Below are 19,439 nucleotides of genomic sequence, written 5' to 3'. Positions count from 1 at the left end.
CAGTAACGTCCCGCTTTGATATTCAGCAATTATTTGATGGCATAATGCACACAAGACATCCCTCGCCATTAGAAAATAATAGCGTAGAATGCAAGAGTACAACCTCCGATTTAACATCGGTAGAATACTAATCGGAAGATACCTATTTTCTTTGAGCACAAAAAACTGCACCCGCTAAAAGTTGTTATTAACGCTATTTGATGGAGACCATCTGACTTATCCAGTTAAATGAAGAAAATATACTCTCTCCGTTCTATTTCATTGATGTCAATGATCTAGTTATAAAAGTAAAAAAGGTCTATGATCGAGGGTTATCAAATTAATTAACACTAGTTTATCGAATTCACATGACTGCACCCTCTTTGCTTCATTTCATTATGGCTTCCACCGAACTTTCGATGATTCTACCAATTGTTTGAAGAGACACGAAGTTAGGAAATTGGTCGATGGACGGTTAAACGATCTGAAAGATCTGCACCTTACTTGCCAACTTGTTAGCTTCGAATTTTGTCAATGTCAGATTAACTAACATTGTAGGTATAGAGTGGAATAACCTCAAAACTTCTGCTCACTTGTCCCAAAACTGTTCTGATTTTCGTAGCACTCTGAGGGAGGTTTTCGAATGGGAGAACAAAGACAGGTCCATATCAATAATAAGCGTTCTAAATTTCTTTATAATTAGGTTTAAACTATATTAAAATGTTAAACCAAGAAATGTCCAAGTTTGTATTTCTGTTCATATAACCTTACATTTAAGTTAAGGTAAATACTACAAAATCGCTATCACTATCTAAATTTTGCAGTTCTACTAAAAAGTAAAAACATAGAAATCAGTAAAATTATATGGTGTTTACTGAGGGAAGAAAGCGAAGAATTGTTAGTTTTGTTGTTACAAAACCAATTTTATATTGAAGAAAAAAAAGTAATAGAAAACATGGATTTATTTGTCATTAACAGGTAAGTACTAAGTCATCAAATAGTTACAAATATTATCTTCTATATTACTCTTTAACCGACGCTTTGCCAATAGTCAAACTAATGTGGCACATAAATTTAAACATCACTGTTGTGTTTCTAATATTGGTTCTTTTTTAATTTTTGGATGGCAACCTAGCAGTTTGTAATCGTTTTACTACTTTAAACTATTTTATTCTGGCATTATTACTGCACAAAGTAAAGTCTCCCTATTTTCTCTGTCTGTATGCTCTAATTTTGGAAAGTTGTGGGCGGTGGTTTTAATCCTCTTTAAAATGTTAAAAGAGATTTTTCTGAGGAAGGCTTAAATCTATAATAGAAGTTGTGTAATAAGAAAATGAATACCTAGTGTACAGCAACCCCACTATATAACAACTTAGGAAAAAACAGAATACACAAAACAAGTGGCTTCCAGTGGTTGATAGTTGCCATAAAGCCTTATGCTTCATCGCAACTATCACAATCTCATACTTTTTTCTACTCCTCAGTATCTTAAAGAGAGTTTTCATTGGAATAACAGTCACACTTCCCAGTCTAATTGCCCTTTGCCTTAATACTCCTATTATTATGACTGCATGAGGAAGGTATTAAAAATGCCTCTAATTTAACACATATCCTTTCTCTTAATTACAGATACCAAGATTCTGATGATAAAACAAATGTAGAAGAGCAAGAAACTAGAAATTTAGAAAAACTCAAGAAAGCTATAGAGGAACGAAAGAAATTGAATTCTCAGATAAAAAAAATAAACTCTCCCCAGCAGGACAGATTTATTGAAGCAGTTGATAATGAACTTTTATTAAGGAGTCCAGTAATCAAGGATGAAGACAAAAATCTAAAAGAGACAATACTCCCCACAGATTTAAATGTATCTCCAAAAAGACAGAAAACAGAAAAACCTGAGTTTAAAGTCCTTGGTGGTAATGATTTTGAGAAAAAATCTAAGGTAGGTTTTATGTAATTAATATTTTGTTTTTTTTTTGTTTCCCAGTGGCAGGTAGAGCCTCTAATTATAAATAGCCTTCATTCATACTCCTGATGTTAGGAACTTGCTTTATCATTTGCTTACAGTTTTACTTGTAGTTAAGAGCCTATGGTTCAATCTTTAATTACTCAACTAATTGATCAAAACATTTATAAATACAATGAATTTACAATATGTTAATAAAAAAGTCATTAGAAATGATTTTTCTTTTCAGGTGCACAGAATTCTTCCCTATTGGTTATCTCATCCTTATAGCATCTCTACAAACTTACAAAAGTTGTCTAGCACTGTAGAAGATCAAACTTGGTTAGAATCCAATATAAAATCTGCGCTCTTGGGTGAAGGAATCACTCATCTGTTTCCTGTACAAGAGAAAGTTATACCTTTCATACTGCAACAGCACACATCAAGGAATCCATTTTGGCCACATGATATTTGTGTTTCCGCCCCCACAGGCAGTGGAAAGACATTGGCATTTGTATTGCCTATAATACAGGTAATTATTCATTCCTAAAGTATGTTAATTCACGGGTCAGTGGTTAATGACCTACTTTCATGGGCACTTTCTAGTTGACAACAGTGACAGTAGTTGATCAGGTACCTACCAACTTCCATTGAAAGAAAAAAATTATACACAGTTAAATATAATTATATGTATTGTTTGTATAATAAAATATCCATATCCACTTTATAAAAAGGAAAAATTTGTAATTTTGTAATATTTTTTCAATTCAGAACATATAAACACAATCCAGTGGCGGCTTTATCAGTAGGCTGGTTAGGCTGAAGCCTAGGGCGAATTTGAGGGGTTGGCAAATTCAGCCCCAAAAATTTTTTGTCTTACATCCTACTACTATTATAAAGGCGAAAGTTTGTATGGATGTTTGTTACTCTTTCACGCAAAAACTACTGAACCGATTACCATGAAATTTGGTATGTAGGTAGCTGAAGACCCAGAATAACACATAGGCTACTTTTTATCCCAGAGTTCCCGCGGGATTGATAGGGTTTCCATGCGGACGAAGTCGCGGGCGGCCTCTAGTATATAATAAAATACCTAAATGTTATTAAGTTTCACTGCTAAATTTGTCAAAGCGGACGTTTGTCAATCTATACTATTTTTATTACGTATTTGCGGTGCGGTAACGAATGCCATGACCATTTGCTGAGTTTCTGGCCGAAATAACGTCGCGGGCGCACGAGCACAGGGCGCGGGCATTCGCTCGGCCGAACGTAAAGATGTGTGGCGGCAATCGGCAGCATTCGAATTTAAACAGCCTACTGGCGGTATATGTTTTAATCTGCCACTGACACAATCACTTAATTTATCTATCTCTGTACAGATATAAGGTACAGGGACAAACAAAACCTCAAGGAGTAACTTCTTTTTTGTAGCAGGTAATTAATGAAACATTCAAATTCTTTGCAGATTTTAATGAATGATATTGGTCATCATATAAAAGCCTTGGTAGTTTTACCAGTACAAGAGTTGGCAATACAAGTAGCAAAAGTTTTCAAAAAATACACCATGAGGACTAAACTAAAAGTTGCATTGCTCAGTGGATCGGCTCCACTCTATCAAGAACAACAACAAATAGTTCGACACTGTAAGTGGAAGTGAAACAACACTGCTCCTTAACAGCAAATCATGCCATCGCACTAGTCACTCCTTTTCTACTCATATTTTCCTTTATGCTGTCCATCCATCTCTTTTTGTCTTCCCCTATTTCTAATTCCCCTTTCACTTCCATATTTAAGGCCATTATAGTAACATGACCTTCCTCTCTTCTCATGATGTGCTCATACCAACCTAGCTTATTACTATTCAGCTTTCCATTGGCATTGGTACTTTCATACTATTCCTTTTAGGTATTCTCATATACCTATGTTATCCATTTTTGTCACTTGCATGCGGTTTCCTTTCATCCGTTGCTTTTGTTGCCCAACACTCTGCCATACAGAGTGGCATGTCTGATGACAGTCTTGTATAATTTCCCCTTAGTAATATCTTAGTTGGTAAAACAAAATAATTAATTACTAACTGGAGGAGTTTTGTAGTGAGCCACAATTTGTTTTACTCGGAAACTGATGCAAATCTATTTGATCAAATAATTTACATTGTTTCAGCTGAATCTTTAGGCTGGATGAGTGAAGTAGATATAGTTGTATGTACTGCTGGGAGATTAGTTGAACATATTCAAAACACAGATGGGTTCTCATTGAAACATCTAAAATTCCTTGTTATTGATGAAGCCGACAGAATCATGGATCATATTCAGAATGACTGGCTGTATCACATGGACCGACACATCAAGTTAGAAAATGAATTAATGACTGGTAAAATGCCAATACTGAGTTGCCATAATCTTAATGAACAAAAGGCACCACCACACAAGTTACTCTTTTCAGCCACATTATCTCAGGATCCAGAAAAATTAGAACAATGGGGTCTTTTCCAACCTAAATTGTTTTCTGCTGTAGCTGTTAATGATATTGAAAATGAGGACACTATCAGAAAGTATACCACTCCAGAAGAATTAACTGAACAGTATGTTCTATGTAATTCTGAAGATAAACCTATTGTACTTAGTTATTTTCTTATTGAGCAGAAATGGGACAGAGTACTATGCTTCACAAATTCATCTCAAACTGCTCACAGACTCGCAGTTCTTCTTAATATATGGGGAAATAGTCAGCTGAAAGTAGCAGAACTTTCTGCTTCATTAGATCGATCGACAAGAGAAACTGTGTTGAAAAAATTTACTCAGTCTGATATTAATGTGTAAGTTTTCAATTTGTTTAAATGTTTATTTTAGGCACTGAATTGCATTTATAATATTATTTTATATATTTCAGACTTATAGGTACCGATGCTTTAGCAAGAGGAATTGATATACCAGATTGTAATTATGTTATTTCATATGACCCTCCAAGAAACATTAAGACATACATACATAGAGTGGGTCGTACAGGGCGCGCAGGCCGGCTCGGAAATGCTGTTACTATTTTGCTTCAAAACCAAATGGCCTCTTTTACGGTATTATTTATATTTTTACTAGCTTAGCAATATTTCCATCCCCAAGAAAATTACAAAAAATGTGCCTTCGTACTTCTACCAGGGTTAAAATTTTTGGTAACAAGATTCATCAAAATCAGTTTAGTGGTTTTACTGTGAAATATGTGAATCAAATATACTTAAGCATTTATAAGTTGGCATGGATAAGGTGTTACTAAATACAATATAGTTATGTATAGCTAGTGAATGGAGCAGTCACAATGCACAGTCATAGTGAGAAACATAAGTAACAGGACGAACAGGTCGCGTGCTCGTCCTGCTGTTAAAACATTGCTTCAGAATCTTCAGTGGCCTCTTTCTATGATGATGATCTCCTAATCAGTCCAACTATAAACAGAATCGTCATTATTGCGAATGGATCAAGATAAAAACTTTTCACAGCTAATTCACACACACAGCTTTTAAATCCCATAAGTTTATTCTTTTTAATCTCATTCATTCTGCAAGCTACATGAATTTTTCAGGAACTCATGAAATGTGGCGGAAAAGAGAATGTGTCGCAAATAGAAATCCCAACAGAAACTATCAAAAACATGTCCGAAACATATCAACAAGCTATAACCCAAACAAAAAATCAAATAAATGAAGAAAAGTATAGTAAAGTTCAAAAATCTATCAAAGTGAAGAGAGGATTTAAACCCCAGAAAAGAAAATTGTGAAAATAAATTAATATTTCGTTTTTGTTTGTATCATTTCCTGATTTCAATCAAATCTACCAAAACTAAAACCAACTTATATCATGCTAACTGTGCCCGCGACTTCGTTCGCGTGGAATAGTTATTTTGGGCATCATTGAAGCCCTCAAGGATGAATAACTTTCCCCGTTTTTTTTTCATTATTTCAATTTTATTATTTCCATTATTTCTTTGCTCCTTCTTATAGTTGCAGTGTGATCTTACCTATATAGCCCAAAGCCTTCCTCGATAAATGGTCTATTCAACGCAAAAAGATTTTTTCAATTCCTACCAGTAGTTCCTGAGATTAGCACGTTCAAACAAACTCTTCAGCTTTATAATATTAGTATAGATAATACCTATCATTATATTATTTAACAAAAAATATAATTAACAGTTCATCCTGGAGTCCTGGGTTACATTCTCATTTTTTGGAGCTTTAGCCCGTGGTTACCTTTTAACCATGATCCTGGATTGGGTAGGTCAGCTTTTTATAGGTAGGTCAGTCAGGTCAGGTAGGTCAGTCAAAATTGCCTTGGACCAAAAATGGCGGCATTTTGTAGTTCTGTGCGCATTAGGTACATTAGAGAAAACTTGTACTCATATATTTGAATTTGAAAGTTGCATTGCACGTGCCATATGGTTCCCGGCACTTTAGAATATTCTATATTCTCATTCGTGTTTTTTTTTATTGTATATTTTACTCCATATTAATAACGCTTAAAATTTACTTTGTATATTACGTTTAAAAAAAAATACAATAACCAACTAACGTAATGATGGTGCCGAACCGAACGTGGTATGCGAGTTTGACTCACACTTGGCCGGATTTTTACATGTCGGCAATGTAAAATCATAAAAAAAAAACTTCTCATTATATATAAACAAACATGTGCTTGAAAACTTAAATTACTTTATAGTTATGTTATCGATTAATTGAATATATCGACTATTGTCGACATATTCTATAGACTCATTTTTGTATCTCTAAGGCTGGGACCAAACAAATTTGAAATAGGCCGCAATGGTTGGTAAACGTTTTTGGTAAGTCCTTTATGTCAATGTTTAATACCTAATTTTTGTGTAATGTAGCAACAAAATGTTCTCACAAGTTAAAACAGGACAAGCGACCTATGTTTTCTATCACTCTCGGCTCGTTTCTTTTGACGTCGACATGACTTCACTTAAGTCGACACTTATTATCGACTTAACGTCATTTTTTACTGTCAACGTCATTACGTGACTTTAGGCAGGATTTATTACTTTGTAGGCATATCTGTGCTAAGTAGGTAGGTACCTAGCTAACCTATGTAGGGGTATCTTTATTTAGTTTGTGGTCTTTTGTTGTAGGTACTGTGATTTTTGTTGTTTGGTTGTGAGTGACTTGTCATTATATATTAAGATCTTTGGACAGTCCGGTAGAACCAAAGGCAGTACTTTACTGAGAAACCGGGTTCGGGGAAATAGGAATTACATATTTTTACTCATTTCAAACACAGATTTTTTATTATACATACATATATATGATCACGTCTATATTACTTTATACTTTACCCTTGCGGGGTAGACAGAGCCAACAGTTTTAAAAAGACTGATAACTAATGACCGGCCACGTTCAGTTTTTTGGCTTGATGATAGAAATAAGATTAAAATAGTGACAGGTTGCTAGCCCATCATCTAAAAAAAAGAATCTCAAGTTTGTAAGCCTATCCCTTAGTCGCCTTTTACGAAATCCATGGGAAAGAGATGAAGTGGTCCTATTCTTTTTTGTATATTACAAAAAAGTGTTAAGAAATAGGTAAATCACTTTCAAACTTACTGGCTTCCTAGATTTATCATGTCAGAAGATGAAGATTATGATACTTTTAATGTTAAAAACCTCCAAGACATTCATGATGAAATAGAAAAATGTAAAAAGAACCCTAAAACGGCTGGAATGTTTGTGTCTGGTTGGGATGATGCTGAGCAAGATATCGATGTAGTTAAAAATCCTAAAGGTAGCTAGATGATTAAACTTGTTTATCTTGTCGGTAAAAAAAACTAAATATATTCACACAAATATGGTGATCACTATGATAGTTTACTTTTTGTTACAGCCAATCCTATTGATCATGTTCTATGGGCAGCAGAAAATGGAGATGTTGATTCATTACAAGAACTATTAACATCACAACCAAGCCTTGTATCAGCTCGAGACTCTGATGGATATTCTCCTTTACATCGGGCTGCATATGGCAATCACATTGCTGCCATTTCGTATTTGTTAAGTGTTGGAGCAAATGTGAGTGCTACAACAGAACTTGGCTGGACACCTTTACATTCAGCATGTAATTGGAATAATTATAAGGTTGTAGCAAGGCTGTTAGCATCTGGAGCAAACCCCCATGCTCTTTCAGATGGTGGTAAGTTTTGTTTTTATCATTTATTTTTTCATAGTGGATCTTTTCAATTAGCTGTTGTTACTGAAAGTACATTAATTTAAAGTACAAATTGGCATAATGATGAAACACCTTGGCTGTAGAAAGCTCAAGAAATCAGAAGTTTGCAAAAAATCTTCTAGAAATATGATAGAACAATATTTTGTGGATACAAGTGCAGCAGACAAATTTTGCATTTTAGGCAAGTAATTTTTTGTTTTCTTCCAGCTCAATCTCCTATGCATTTAGCAGCAGCTATGAGTCATAGTAAATCAACCTTATTGGTTCTGATGCTTCGAGAAGACACTGTGGATTTAGCGCATAAACCTAACAACTCTGACGAGACTCCTGAACAATTAGCCAGGGGTCATGGAATCTACTCTCCTTTATTTGAAATGCTGTTACCAGCTGCATCATTTATTCATTCCCAAGCATTCACATATAATCCTTATGTTCGTGAGCAGCATAACATTGAATAAAATGGTAAAAAAAAACTGTCTAAATAAAAGGCTGTAATAAAATCTATTGATTACATTTCTTTCATAGAACTAAAAAGATATATAACTTACATAGTATCTTTAAGTTTAATAAGCAAAAACTTATACTACCTTGTTTATTATTCTTAGTATAAATATTGTTTAATTGTAATTGTTACAGAAGTTATTAAACATAAAAAGTTTAATCACAGTAACTGATTGTGCTTACATAATAATATCTATCTACATCTATCTATTATTTATATCATAAAATTGAAATAATATGAATATTGAGTTAAATATGTAAATTTTCGGTTTTTTTGAACCAATGGGAATTTCCGGGAAAAGGTACTACTTAAGGTTACTCCTAAAGGTACATTCTAACACTGTGGTAAATTATCATGTAGTTTCTGAATTTATTTTTCAAAACAAAACAATAATTTGTTCTCTATCAGGTGTTACAGTTTTCAAAATCCCTCTTCCCCAGGCTCATTACCCATGTAATGTAAAAGAAAAAAGGTTCATTCAAATCAGTACAGTAGATTCGTAGATTAGGGTATAAACTTTTTGATCGCCTAATTTTGTTTCGAATAATATTAATGGCAAATGGACATTTATAGAGAATGGAGAAAATCATATTATTCATTTATTTTATCAAAGAAGATTTAATCTGTTTAACACCTGTATCTTTGTTTGAAACACAAGCTTATAGGTATAATACATACCATTAACTACTACACTAGTTTGTACTTAATTCGGGGACGTTTTTTACAGAATTTGGCACAGATAATAAACCTTAAGGAATAACATAACTCCTTTTTTTCTGAAAATTCCCAAGGGGCGAAGCTCCGCGCAAAATCTAGTGTCTTTATAATAACAGGACAGCTAGGAATGTTAATTTAAGACCTCAGTTAACTCTTCACCTGTAACTTTTAGTAGGTAAATTCTCCAAAACAAACATAGCTCCTGAAATAAGATATGTTTCAGATTGTAAATTTTTTAAACTGGCTATTAGATTTCTTTTATCTATTTTTTGTAATTCTATTAATGATTGCCTCATTTCCGAAGTCATATAAGGTAATACGAGGCAACCCATACCAAAACATTTACAACGCACACAGTGCTTCCATATCTCTTTTAAGTCTTCATCTTTAATTACAGGGCATATTGGCAATAAATTGATAACATTAAGACATTTTGCTCTTTGTTTTTCTGTAATTGGATGGTCTGCATGTTGAAATGGGGATAACAGAATTGCACGCCATGCAGTACATAATATATCATTTGGAGGGGATGACACTTTAAGGAGCAATGGAATTATTTCCTCATATAAACCTGCATGTAGTAAAAGCGAAATAAGTTTACAAATTATCTTTGTGTTTCCATATCTGCGGGCAAGTTCTGCTGCTATTTTAAGACCATCTACATTTGTACCCACTGATTGCAGTAATTGTTCAAGAGCTCCCATTTTATCTAGAACGAAAGTAGCCACTACCCATGGCATATCAATGTTTTCTAAATTGACAATGCATATTAACTCTAAAAGAGAAGTCCACCATTCTCCTCGCTCTTTATTGGTAACTTTCACTGCAGTATCGGAATCTACAACACTCATCAAACATTGCAGAGCTCTTAATTTTTTACGTTTATTGTGATCACTTTCATCATCAAAAGCTATTCGAGATAAATAGATGGCGCCCATTTTAGGACAAGTTGCCTTTAATATGTACTTTGCTGTCATTAATTCTTTAGTATCCAAACCCAAGAAAGTTTTAGACTTCTTTTCTTGTGTCTTGTCCAGAAGATTCTCTAATATTTGAATTCGTATAGAACTTATATTGATGGCATTTTTGTCAGCTATTTCATTTGCAGCACGATTAACATCATGGCGATTCATTTTTTCTACAAATTCGGGATGTAGATACATTGCACGAATCAGTTGAGCTGGCTCTGTAGAAAGACGAACAAATTCTTCACAAGCCCAATCAATTTTATGTAAAGCGTGGCGTGTAGATAAAGTAGCATGAAGTCTTTCCATTTGTTTCACAGCTCGATTTCCTGGTTGAAGAGCAGCCCAACGTTGAGCAAATTGGTAACACAATTGAGCTGCAGCTACTTGATCGGCTCCTCTTGCGCATCCTTGTAAAACATAAAACAAACATGCGCCTGCCCATTCCATGTTAGCGATGTGCTTAACACATCGATGGGCGGCCCGTAGTAAGGGTTCCTCACGAGTTGTCAATCGCCATGGCTCAGTTTCTTTACCAGCGGAATCGAGACTGTCTGATCGTTTCCTCGCTGTCATAGTTTGTTTTAAAGCATTGCTGCAAATCATATCTCGTGAGGTTTGTAAATCAGGGTCCAGCGCGAGCAGCGCAACCACAAGCAACCACCGTTCATAAGTTTCGAGAGTAATTTCTGATTTCAAATTAGACCACATGTCTTCCCGCATGAACAGTTGAAATGGAAGTCGATAGTTACCGATTTCTGGAAACATACCTTTAACAGAAAATAGTTCATATTCATATTGCTTTGGGGTACTGCTTCTTCTATAAGTTTTGAGAAAATTTAGTAAAAAGTATTCCTTCTTATTTCTCAGTTCCACTGACGATCCAAATAGTAACCGATAAATGCATAAATAAACTTCATAAAAATACGGGTTTACGGAAATCATTCTGCCATGCAGTGTTACTTCTCCATTTCTCCAAAAGTCTGTTAAAATATCTTTCAAGAATTCCTTATTACTTATGTTATTCCAAATAACCAAACATTTTTCAGTTATTTCTTTTTCATCATTTTCATAATAAATTTGTTGACAGTTAAGTTCATCATGCATTACTTTATATTTTAACTCCCATGATGTCAATATTGATATTAGTTGCAAAGACAATCCGTCATTTAATGAAACATCTAAAGCACGACATAATTCTACGAGTCTTTCGAAAGAAGTATTAGGATATTGTCTTAAAACATAAAATGCAATAACTTTAACATCCCATGTTTCTTCACTACTGTCAGGGAGAACGACTTCTGCTAAATTAATATTAAATTTAGATTTGAGAATGTACTGAGGACGATAAGGCATTTTGTTCGTAGGAGCAATATTATCCAGAGCAAAGGTACGTCTTATTAGTGGGCATGTGAGATATGTCATAATTGCAGGGGACAAAGAATCAGTTTGGCCCTGCAGAATCTCTAAAAGCCAGTAACTGTCATCGTTTGCTTCACATTTACTTAAAATTATAAGTAATGCTGTTAATAAAAGTTCATCAATTTCTTGTGAACAAACAAGTTTATGTAAAAGTTTTTTTACAATTTTATTTTTTATCATTATAAAATCCATATTTGTCACATTATTTGTCTGAGTATAAATACCCAATATACTTGCAATTATATTAAATGGTGTGAAATCGCATCTTTCTGTGTACAAAGATGATAAACATATGCTTCGGTGCGAAAAGTTTGCATAAAAATCAATTAAATTATTGATTCCCATATGTGATGACATAGGTAGGAAAATATAGTGAAACTTCCACACTACTGACAAATTTTTAAGAATAATATTTGCATTCTGTAATGCATTCATTACACATAAAATATTAACCAAATAATGTAGGTGCTCTTCAGCACAATTGCTGGCAAGCTCAACTAAGATATCAATGGAATTTAATAGCAATGAAGAATTTTCGCCATCTTTGAAAATAGATAAAACAAACTCGCCAGTATTTGAATAACCTTCAAGTGTAAAATGGGTTATAAGATTTTCAATTAAATTTCGTACTGTATGACTTGTGGATGAGCGACGTAAGAGAGATAGGAGTGTGAAATGACTGGGTTTATTTGTTTGTGTGAGTCTAGTCACAGTGCTGGTTGAATATCCATCTCTAGGATTCCATGCAGTACATTCATTATTGCAAACATCTTCCTTATATATGGTATTTATACATAATGTGATGTTGTAAGAATTTTTAAGATGATATATATTTTCTAGATCACTGATCTGAACAATATTTAACATTTTAGTTCCTTTTAAAAAATCTAAATAATTTCTCTCAATTTTCACATTATCTAATAAATTTAAACTTATTACTTGTTCATATTTTGACATCATGGCTTTCAGTAGAAGTTTCTTTTCGTTATTTTCCAAGGTATTAAAATAATCCAAAGCAATTGTAGTGTCATTATCTTGAAGACATCTTACAATGTATAAAACATGACCATAATTTTTAGATAATGTCATAACATTTATAATTATTCTAAGATCTTGCAAGTTGACAACTTGTGCACTTACTATTTTATGAAGAACAATCATATAATCGGTACATGAAAGAGGAAAATTGTACTTTTTCAGAACTACTTTAACATTAGCATACTTCAATTCTATTTGTATTTCTTGAGCTAAAGTACAGTCTGCTTCAGACATTGTAAAATCTTTGGTAGCTGAAGCAGCAGCAACTACTGCCAAATCCACAACAGTGTCACTCCATGGAACATCAAGAACCTTTAGAACTTTGAGAAGACAGTCAAGTCTTGTGGTGGTTGAACGAAAAGAGTTTAACAATATTTTCAATCTGGTGCCATCAACACCTCCACCACTAGAAGCAGCCTCACTTTCTATAAATGTACGTAGAGTATCATCCATATCAATGAAATGTCTTGATGTATACGGGGGCAAATAGTTCTGAAGAAATAATTCCATGTCTTCAGTGTAACACCTGTGCAGCATTATAAGTGCCACCTCATTAGGGCTTAGGGAACTTAATTCAGCTAACAGCATGTTAATTCTATATTTTTCTTTCAATTCTATGATATGATTGATATGATCTTTTAGGATATCAAGATCATCCATAGAAATAGGTCTAATGGTCACTGTCTTTAATGAAGACTCCAAAACATTTGTAATTTCTTCTATAAATTTTAATCCTATTTTAGGCCAATATCCAGACTTTTCTAATTCAAAAACTCTTATCATAGTCCACTTAACAAACAAATCAATAAAAAACGGGTTGTTATCTAAAAGTGATGGAACAAAATTTTTTAACCAAATTATAAGTGCACCTAATTTAATGTTATGGGGTATAGAATCTATAATATCTATTATATCATTATGTGTAAGAGCAAGTTTCATTTCAGTATATTTCAACCAACAGATTGATGCTAAATCTAAGTCTGATTTCTTTATAAACAAAATACAAAGTTCTCTAAAGGTTTGTTCATACAAATTAGTGTCTTCATAATAGCTATTACCTCTGAATTTAATGTATTCTAAGAGATCTACTTTTATAATGAGATCACTTATTTGGTAAATAAGATCTTGATCTCCTGCTGAGTAAATTTGTACTTGAAGTGGATATAAAAGCAACTTAAAAGCAATATTGATTTGACAAAGTTTTTTGGCATACTTTAACAAAAAGTGGAAATCTTTTATTTTCTCAAAAAGTGGTCCAACTTGAGCTATTACCTCATTAGGTTTTACATCTAAAGTAGTAACTTCAATTAAATTTTGCAATTGTTGTTTAAGGGCCTCCTCAGATGATAGTCTCGAAGTGGTGCTATTAAGGCAGCTTGTGTTATGAAAACTTTCAAATGGTTCTGTTGTGGAATTCCAAGCAGTACACAGATAAACCTGAAAATTAATAATGTTATTAATTTACTGTCATTCATATAATCACCTCTATATCCCTTGCGGGGTAGACAGAGCCAGCAGTCTGGAAAAACTGACAGGCCATGTTCAGCCGTCAGGCATAATAATAGAATTGAGATTCAAATAGTGACAGGTTGCTAGCCCATCGCCTAAAAGTAGAATCCCAAGTATATAAGCCTATCCCTTAGCCGCCTTTTAAGACATCCATGGAAAAGAGATAGAGTGGTCCTATTCCTTTTTATATTAGTGCCAGGAACCATGTTTAAAAAAAATAATAACAGTTGCATTATTATAAAATATTAGATTACACATTATCCTGGGCCCTGAAACACTGCTGTGGAGGGTGGAACCCGAACATCCAAAGATGATACAGAGCCATTACAATAAAATAAAGACCAACATTACTTTTGGTGTGTACTTTTACATACATACATACATACATATGATCACGTCTATATCCCTTGCGGGGTAGACAGAGCCAACAGTCTTGAAAAGACTGAATGGCCACGTTCAGCTATTTGGCTTAATGATAGAACCGAGATTCAAATAGTGACAGGTTGCTAGCCCATCGCCTAAAAGAGGAATCCTAAGTTTATAAGCCTATCCCTTAGTCGCCTTTTACGACATCCATGGGAAAGAGATGGAGTGGTCCTATTCTTTTTTGTAATAGTGCCGGGAACCACACGGCACTTTTGTTTGGCTAAATTGTTGCCTGGGACAATAGTTGTTAAATACATACATAAAAATCATGTCTTTATCATATATAGAGTAGACAGAACCAATAGACTTGAAAAAGATTGTAAGGTCATATTCAGCTGCATGGATTAATGAAGGATTTCAAATTCAAATTTACTGATATTTTAAAACCATCTGAATTCTTCAACTTGAAGAATCCCAAGTTTATTAGCCCTTCCATTGATTGACTTTTGATAAAAGAAGCAGGTGGCCCACACTATCAATATTTCTTTGCTACCAAGCCAACAAAGAAGCTGTACAAAGTTAAAAATGCATATTGTGCACCTACCAACTATGAATGTTTTATTTAGAAGAGTAAATAAAACATTCATAGTTGGTAGGTAATTGTTGCAAAGTGGTAGGATAGTAATAAAAACTATGATATACCAGAAGGCACAGATTCAAACCTTGGCCATGTACATAGTTTCATTGTTATGTGCATTATTTTGAGTGCTTACCTTACTGTGAGGAATATGTATATTTTTCAAAACAAAAGCAACTAATAAGAAGAATGATTACCTACCTCTTTATCATCCCATAATATGTAATAAAAAATATTTTCATAACTGCCCACAGGGTAATAATAACCTTCATTTTTTCCAAATTCATACAAAATTCCAGCATCTTCCAAGTCTATAATGTACATGCCTGACTTGTCCACTAGCACTGCAGTATTACCCCATGGCACAACATGTTCAAAAAACTTATTCGTAGGCAAAATTCTTTCCAGTCCAGTCATAGGGCACCTCAATAATATATCAGATCCTGATAGATATAAATCCAGTCCATAAATAGAGGGTTTTTGCCTGAGAGCCTCTAATGTAGTTCGACGAAAATTTGATCTCTTGACACTAATTTTATACGTTTCAATAGAATTATCTGGATTTTCATTAAAGTCTTCAGTAATTAAGGAAACCGAAAAACACTCTCCATCTTCATTCACAAGAAATATATTACTTCCGTCACTTTCAATTTGATGAAATTTTAGATTTTGGTGGTTTTCTATAAATACTTTTATGCATGACCCGCAGTTTAGGTCAATAACGAAAATTTCACCAGTTTTTAAAATCACCCAGATATTATTTTGTGATAAAGTACTGTCCAATATGTCATTATCGAAATCATATGGTTTATTTCTAATTGCATCAACGTCCTTATCACGTATATCAATTAAATCCAAAATTCTTATAGTACGATTGTCTTCAATTATTACCAATTTTGGGTAAACAAATATTGCATCCAAAGCACAAATTATTTCCTTTGAATATTTAAATTTTTGCGACGTAGAAACCAGTAAACTTGTAGATGTATCCATAATAAATTATGAACAAGAAAGCAGTTCGATGTATTAGTAGTAGCTAAAAGTAAGATAAATGGTTTTAAGATTTATATCGAATCACAACACAAATTATAAAATTAAGCCTGCTTGGGTAGGTATACGTTATAATTATAAAAATTTGATTCAAATTTGACAAGAAACAGTTAAGTCAATGTCTTGTAAATTATAAATTGCTTGACAAGATTACTGAACTGACAATGAAGTATAGGTATTTCAAGCACAGACAATACTTTTTTCATATCTTGTGTAGTGGCAATGAAAGTTCCTCCAGCCCTCCTATTCACAATCGTTGTCATGTAATAGGTCTCAAACTCAAAATATTTATTGCATAATGTAATAATAACGCAAAACCAAATGTATTGGTTTTATTCTAGTTAAAACACAACTATGGCAGTTACAATAAAGACAACATTATTTTTTAAAATACCATAATTAAAATGTCACAAAACTGTGTAGATATGTATTTACCCCTCCAGGCATGCAAAATTTTGTAGGCTAGCATGTCTATTTGAATCTCATTTCTATCATAAAGCTAAACAGTTGAACGTGGTCTATCGGTCTCTTCAAGACTGTTGGCTCTGTCTACCCCGCAAAACATATAGACGCGACTAGAAATAACACAGACATTTAAAAAAATTAAGAGTCAACATAACATTATATAGAAATTCATAGAATATTGCTAAGTTTTTATGCTTAATTTGTGCTGTGATCAAAATATACAATCAAATGATAAAAAACATTATTTAAGAAGCAAGCTTTTAATTTCTTTTTGAATTGAAATCGGTCAAAGTCTGCCCGAGTCGATAAAACCTCGGTCGTTAATAACATAAGTCGGCGGCATTCACTAGTAAAAAAAATATCTAGGTATGCAAGCCGGGGAAAGTGTAGGATCACCATGAATCCACTGAGTACACAATAGCAGAAATTGAGAATAAATTTACATAATATATTTTCTTTACAAGCTTTTATTGAATATAATTTTCGTCTTGATCTGACAAAAGTAATCAATTCTTCTAAATTAAATTTGACCCACTTACCGGCTACTCATTGAAAGAAACTTTAATTACACCCTTAGTTCTGAATTCTGATATTAACCAAAACGTATGTTTTTCTGAAGAACCTCGTCGAGTTTGGTTTCGTATGATTCGAGGAGTATTTTGGTATTAGATGGTAACCAAGATTCTCTTTATGCAAGCTCGTTGGTTACGGGTACTTTTGACCTGACCTTTTGCCAGAACGTCTCTGATTTGATCAAGGGACGTTTGTCTAGGTTTTTTCCACTCCACCAGTCCCATTCATATTATATACTACATATTCGCTTAGTCAACCTGCTTTCATTCATCATCTCGACATGACAAAACCATCAAAGCATACCCTTTTCAATTCCTGTTACTAAATCTTCTTTTACATCACAACATTTCCTTATCACGCTGTTCCTTATCCTGTCTCTCAATTTTAATTCAAAATCAACTACACCGATCGTACTCTTAAGTGCTTTCATTTAAACGCGTTCATTCTACTTTCTTGCTTTTTCTACTATACCCCACTTGCATATACATAAGTGTTGGGACCAACACGCCATTATGCACCGCCAGGCGAGCCTTTTTAGCCAACTTCTGACCATTCATAAAGGCATGCGACACTCCATTCACCAAGTTCTTTCAATATCACTATCTCTCTTTCCATCTGCTGGAAACTTGGTAGGTGTAAATGTTATTAATTATTTTAAATTTTCCCTCGTCAAAAGTATTGTTATGTGAAGTATCAAGGACATAACTAAAATCCTTTGCTTTCAGCTTTCTTGATAAGTTTGCTATAAAAATGTTGACGATAATGGCAATATTAACATATTTTTTTTGGTTCAATCAACACTGTTTAGTCGGCCATGATTGAAATAATTTCAACATGGCGCCCGGTCGTTCGGAGTGTGTGTGTGTGAAAGTGCAGTGAAATTATGTTGTTATCTAGTGTTTTTAGTGATAATTTTAGTGTGTAAGTGAAAAGTGTGTGTTTTAATGCAGCGGTTTCCTTATCATGGCATTGGATTTACGCCTGCATTCTCCTGCAGGCGCGGAACCTGTTGTTTATACATGGCCCCTCACTTCAGGTCATGGTTCGGTAAGGAAATCGTTTTTCTAATTTAGTACCATCGGCATTTAACATTAGGATGTAACAATATTAAACTAGTTCATGAGGTAAAATATCGTGTTGTGTAAATGTGTGTAATCAGATAACATTCTCTTCAGAATTGTTAAAATTTCTAATCCCTCTAAATGAATAGCTATAAATCTACCTATACTTATGTAGCTGTAGTTAAACTACACGCTTTGTTTTGAAAAACTTCGATTTTGATAAGTTCAAGTTCATTAAAAAATAAATACGTTTTTAACTAATAGGTCGTCAATGATCACATTTGCTTCATCACATACCTATCACATGTGTCTTGCAATAAAGAGTATTGACCTCGTGTTTTGTCAAGGTGTCGGCTTTTTTTAGATTGTACACACTGTTGCGTAGTTTTCACTCATCCTCACCTTATTGTATACTTCATAATTTTGTATCAGTACTAATTTTAATAACATTACAAATTAATAATTGGATTGGTTATAGTTAAGTGTTTGTGAAATTCTATTTAAAATTGTGAGGTCACTCACCTAAATGAGAAATCTCCGTTTGACACATGAATTTAAACTGTGATATATGGAAATGAGAACTTTGATAAACAATATAATTCTTATAACATCACAACATCACACATGCACTAACTTAAAATAAGTCTCTTTGATTTGATTTACAGTAGGTATGTAGGAATTTTATTTATTAAATTTTTATACTATTGAAAAATATAAACATAGAGCTGAGTTATTGAAAAAATGCATAAGTTATATAATTCTTTTACTGTATGTGACTTAAGTTTGTAGCATGCAATACATTTATTTTTACCTTGTTGGCCCATTTATTTTGACAGCTCATTTAGTGTTGCACTATAAATTTAACTAAGTACCTGTTTGATTTCTTCCAATAATAAAAAAAAAATCATAAGAACTTTTTATCAATAAAACAAATATAAATTTTGTGATTAAATGATTTTGTGTTTTGCTTTAAAATATTTTATATT

The 19,439-nt window shown here is 33.4% G+C and overlaps 4 protein-coding genes across 10 annotated transcripts in view; 3 read left to right on the top strand and 1 right to left on the bottom strand.

Annotated features, from left to right (window-relative positions):
- Nucleotides 1–322: 322 nt before the first annotated feature.
- Nucleotides 323–5,715, top strand: LOC106138163 (probable ATP-dependent RNA helicase Dbp73D). The gene is made up of 7 exons (XM_013339219.2): nt 323–957; nt 1,609–1,921; nt 2,175–2,456; nt 3,390–3,567; nt 4,088–4,742; nt 4,817–4,997; nt 5,501–5,715. The coding sequence occupies exons 1-7, from the start codon at nt 935–937 to the stop codon at nt 5,693–5,695; spliced, it is 1,827 nt and encodes a 608-aa protein (XP_013194673.2). The 5' UTR covers nt 323–934; the 3' UTR covers nt 5,696–5,715.
- Nucleotides 5,716–6,990: 1,275 nt separating this feature from the next.
- LOC106138190 (ankyrin repeat domain-containing protein 49) lies at nt 6,991–8,652 on the top strand. Of its 3 annotated transcripts, none has more exons than XM_013339271.2 (4): nt 6,991–7,085; nt 7,541–7,707; nt 7,807–8,112; nt 8,356–8,652. In XM_013339271.2, the coding sequence occupies exons 2-4, from the start codon at nt 7,548–7,550 to the stop codon at nt 8,604–8,606; spliced, it is 717 nt and encodes a 238-aa protein (XP_013194725.1). In that variant the 5' UTR covers nt 6,991–7,085; nt 7,541–7,547; the 3' UTR covers nt 8,607–8,652. The 3 variants fall into 3 exon arrangements, with proteins under 3 accessions (XP_013194725.1, XP_013194727.1, XP_013194726.1); XM_013339273.2 differs by having other exon boundaries at nt 7,004–7,060; XM_013339272.2 differs by having other exon boundaries at nt 7,019–7,163.
- Nucleotides 8,653–9,182: 530 nt separating this feature from the next.
- LOC106138151 (uncharacterized) lies at nt 9,183–19,189 on the bottom strand. Of its 3 annotated transcripts, XM_060951774.1 has the most exons (4): nt 18,976–19,189; nt 16,790–16,929; nt 15,506–16,340; nt 9,183–14,229 (listed from the first exon to the last, which is right to left on the bottom strand). In XM_060951774.1, exons 3-4 carry the CDS (start codon nt 16,295–16,297, stop codon nt 9,523–9,525), a joined length of 5,499 nt encoding a protein of 1,832 aa, XP_060807757.1. In that variant the 5' UTR covers nt 16,298–16,340; nt 16,790–16,929; nt 18,976–19,189; the 3' UTR covers nt 9,183–9,522. The 3 variants fall into 3 exon arrangements, with proteins under 3 accessions (XP_060807757.1, XP_060807754.1, XP_060807762.1); XM_060951771.1 differs by lacking the exon at nt 16,790–16,929 and having other exon boundaries at nt 18,976–19,188; XM_060951779.1 differs by lacking the exons at nt 16,790–16,929; nt 18,976–19,189 and adding an exon at nt 18,856–18,960.
- LOC106138191 (histone-lysine N-methyltransferase, H3 lysine-79 specific) overlaps nt 18,196–19,439 on the top strand; it is a 32,776-nt gene continuing 31,532 nt past the window's right edge. For all 3 annotated transcript variants that reach the window (XM_060951797.1, XM_060951791.1, XM_060951786.1), the window contains exon 1: nt 18,196–18,439. In XM_060951797.1, coding sequence (XP_060807780.1) covers nt 18,356–18,439 — 84 coding nt within the window. In that variant the 5' untranslated portion in view covers nt 18,196–18,355. The remainder of the gene's footprint in view (nt 18,440–19,439) is intronic.

Source organism: Amyelois transitella, chromosome 3, assembly GCF_032362555.1.
Source record: "Amyelois transitella isolate CPQ chromosome 3, ilAmyTran1.1, whole genome shotgun sequence".
In the NCBI taxonomy this organism is placed as follows: domain Eukaryota; kingdom Metazoa; phylum Arthropoda; class Insecta; order Lepidoptera; family Pyralidae; genus Amyelois; species Amyelois transitella.
The sequence above is the reverse complement of the archived record's forward strand: the minus strand, read 5'-3'. Positions and strand labels throughout refer to the sequence as shown.

What these genes read in the sequence shown, in the direction of transcription:
- LOC106138163 (XM_013339219.2), top strand. Translation starts at nt 935, where the DNA reads ATGGATTTATTTGTCATTAACAG. An exon ending in ATTTTGAGAAAAAATCTAAG is followed by an intron (nt 1,922 to 2,174) that starts GTAGGTTTTATG and finishes TTTTCTTTTCAG; the next exon opens with GTGCACAGAATTCTTCCCTA. An exon ending in ACAACAAATAGTTCGACACT is followed by an intron (nt 3,568 to 4,087) that starts GTAAGTGGAAGT and finishes ACATTGTTTCAG; the next exon opens with CTGAATCTTTAGGCTGGATG.
- LOC106138190 (XM_013339271.2), top strand. Translation starts at nt 7,548, where the DNA reads ATGTCAGAAGATGAAGATTATGATACTTTTAATGTTAAAAACCTCCAA. An exon ending in TGTAGTTAAAAATCCTAAAG is followed by an intron (nt 7,708 to 7,806) that starts GTAGCTAGATGA and finishes TTTTTGTTACAG; the next exon opens with CCAATCCTATTGATCATGTT. An exon ending in CCATGCTCTTTCAGATGGTG is followed by an intron (nt 8,113 to 8,355) that starts GTAAGTTTTGTT and finishes GTTTTCTTCCAG; the next exon opens with CTCAATCTCCTATGCATTTA.
- LOC106138151 (XM_060951774.1), bottom strand. Translation starts at nt 16,297, where the DNA reads ATGGATACATCTACAAGTTTACTGGTTTCTACGTCGCAAAAATTTAAA. An exon ending in TATTATGGGATGATAAAGAG is followed by an intron (nt 14,230 to 15,505) that starts GTAGGTAATCAT and finishes ATTAATTTTCAG; the next exon opens with GTTTATCTGTGTACTGCTTG.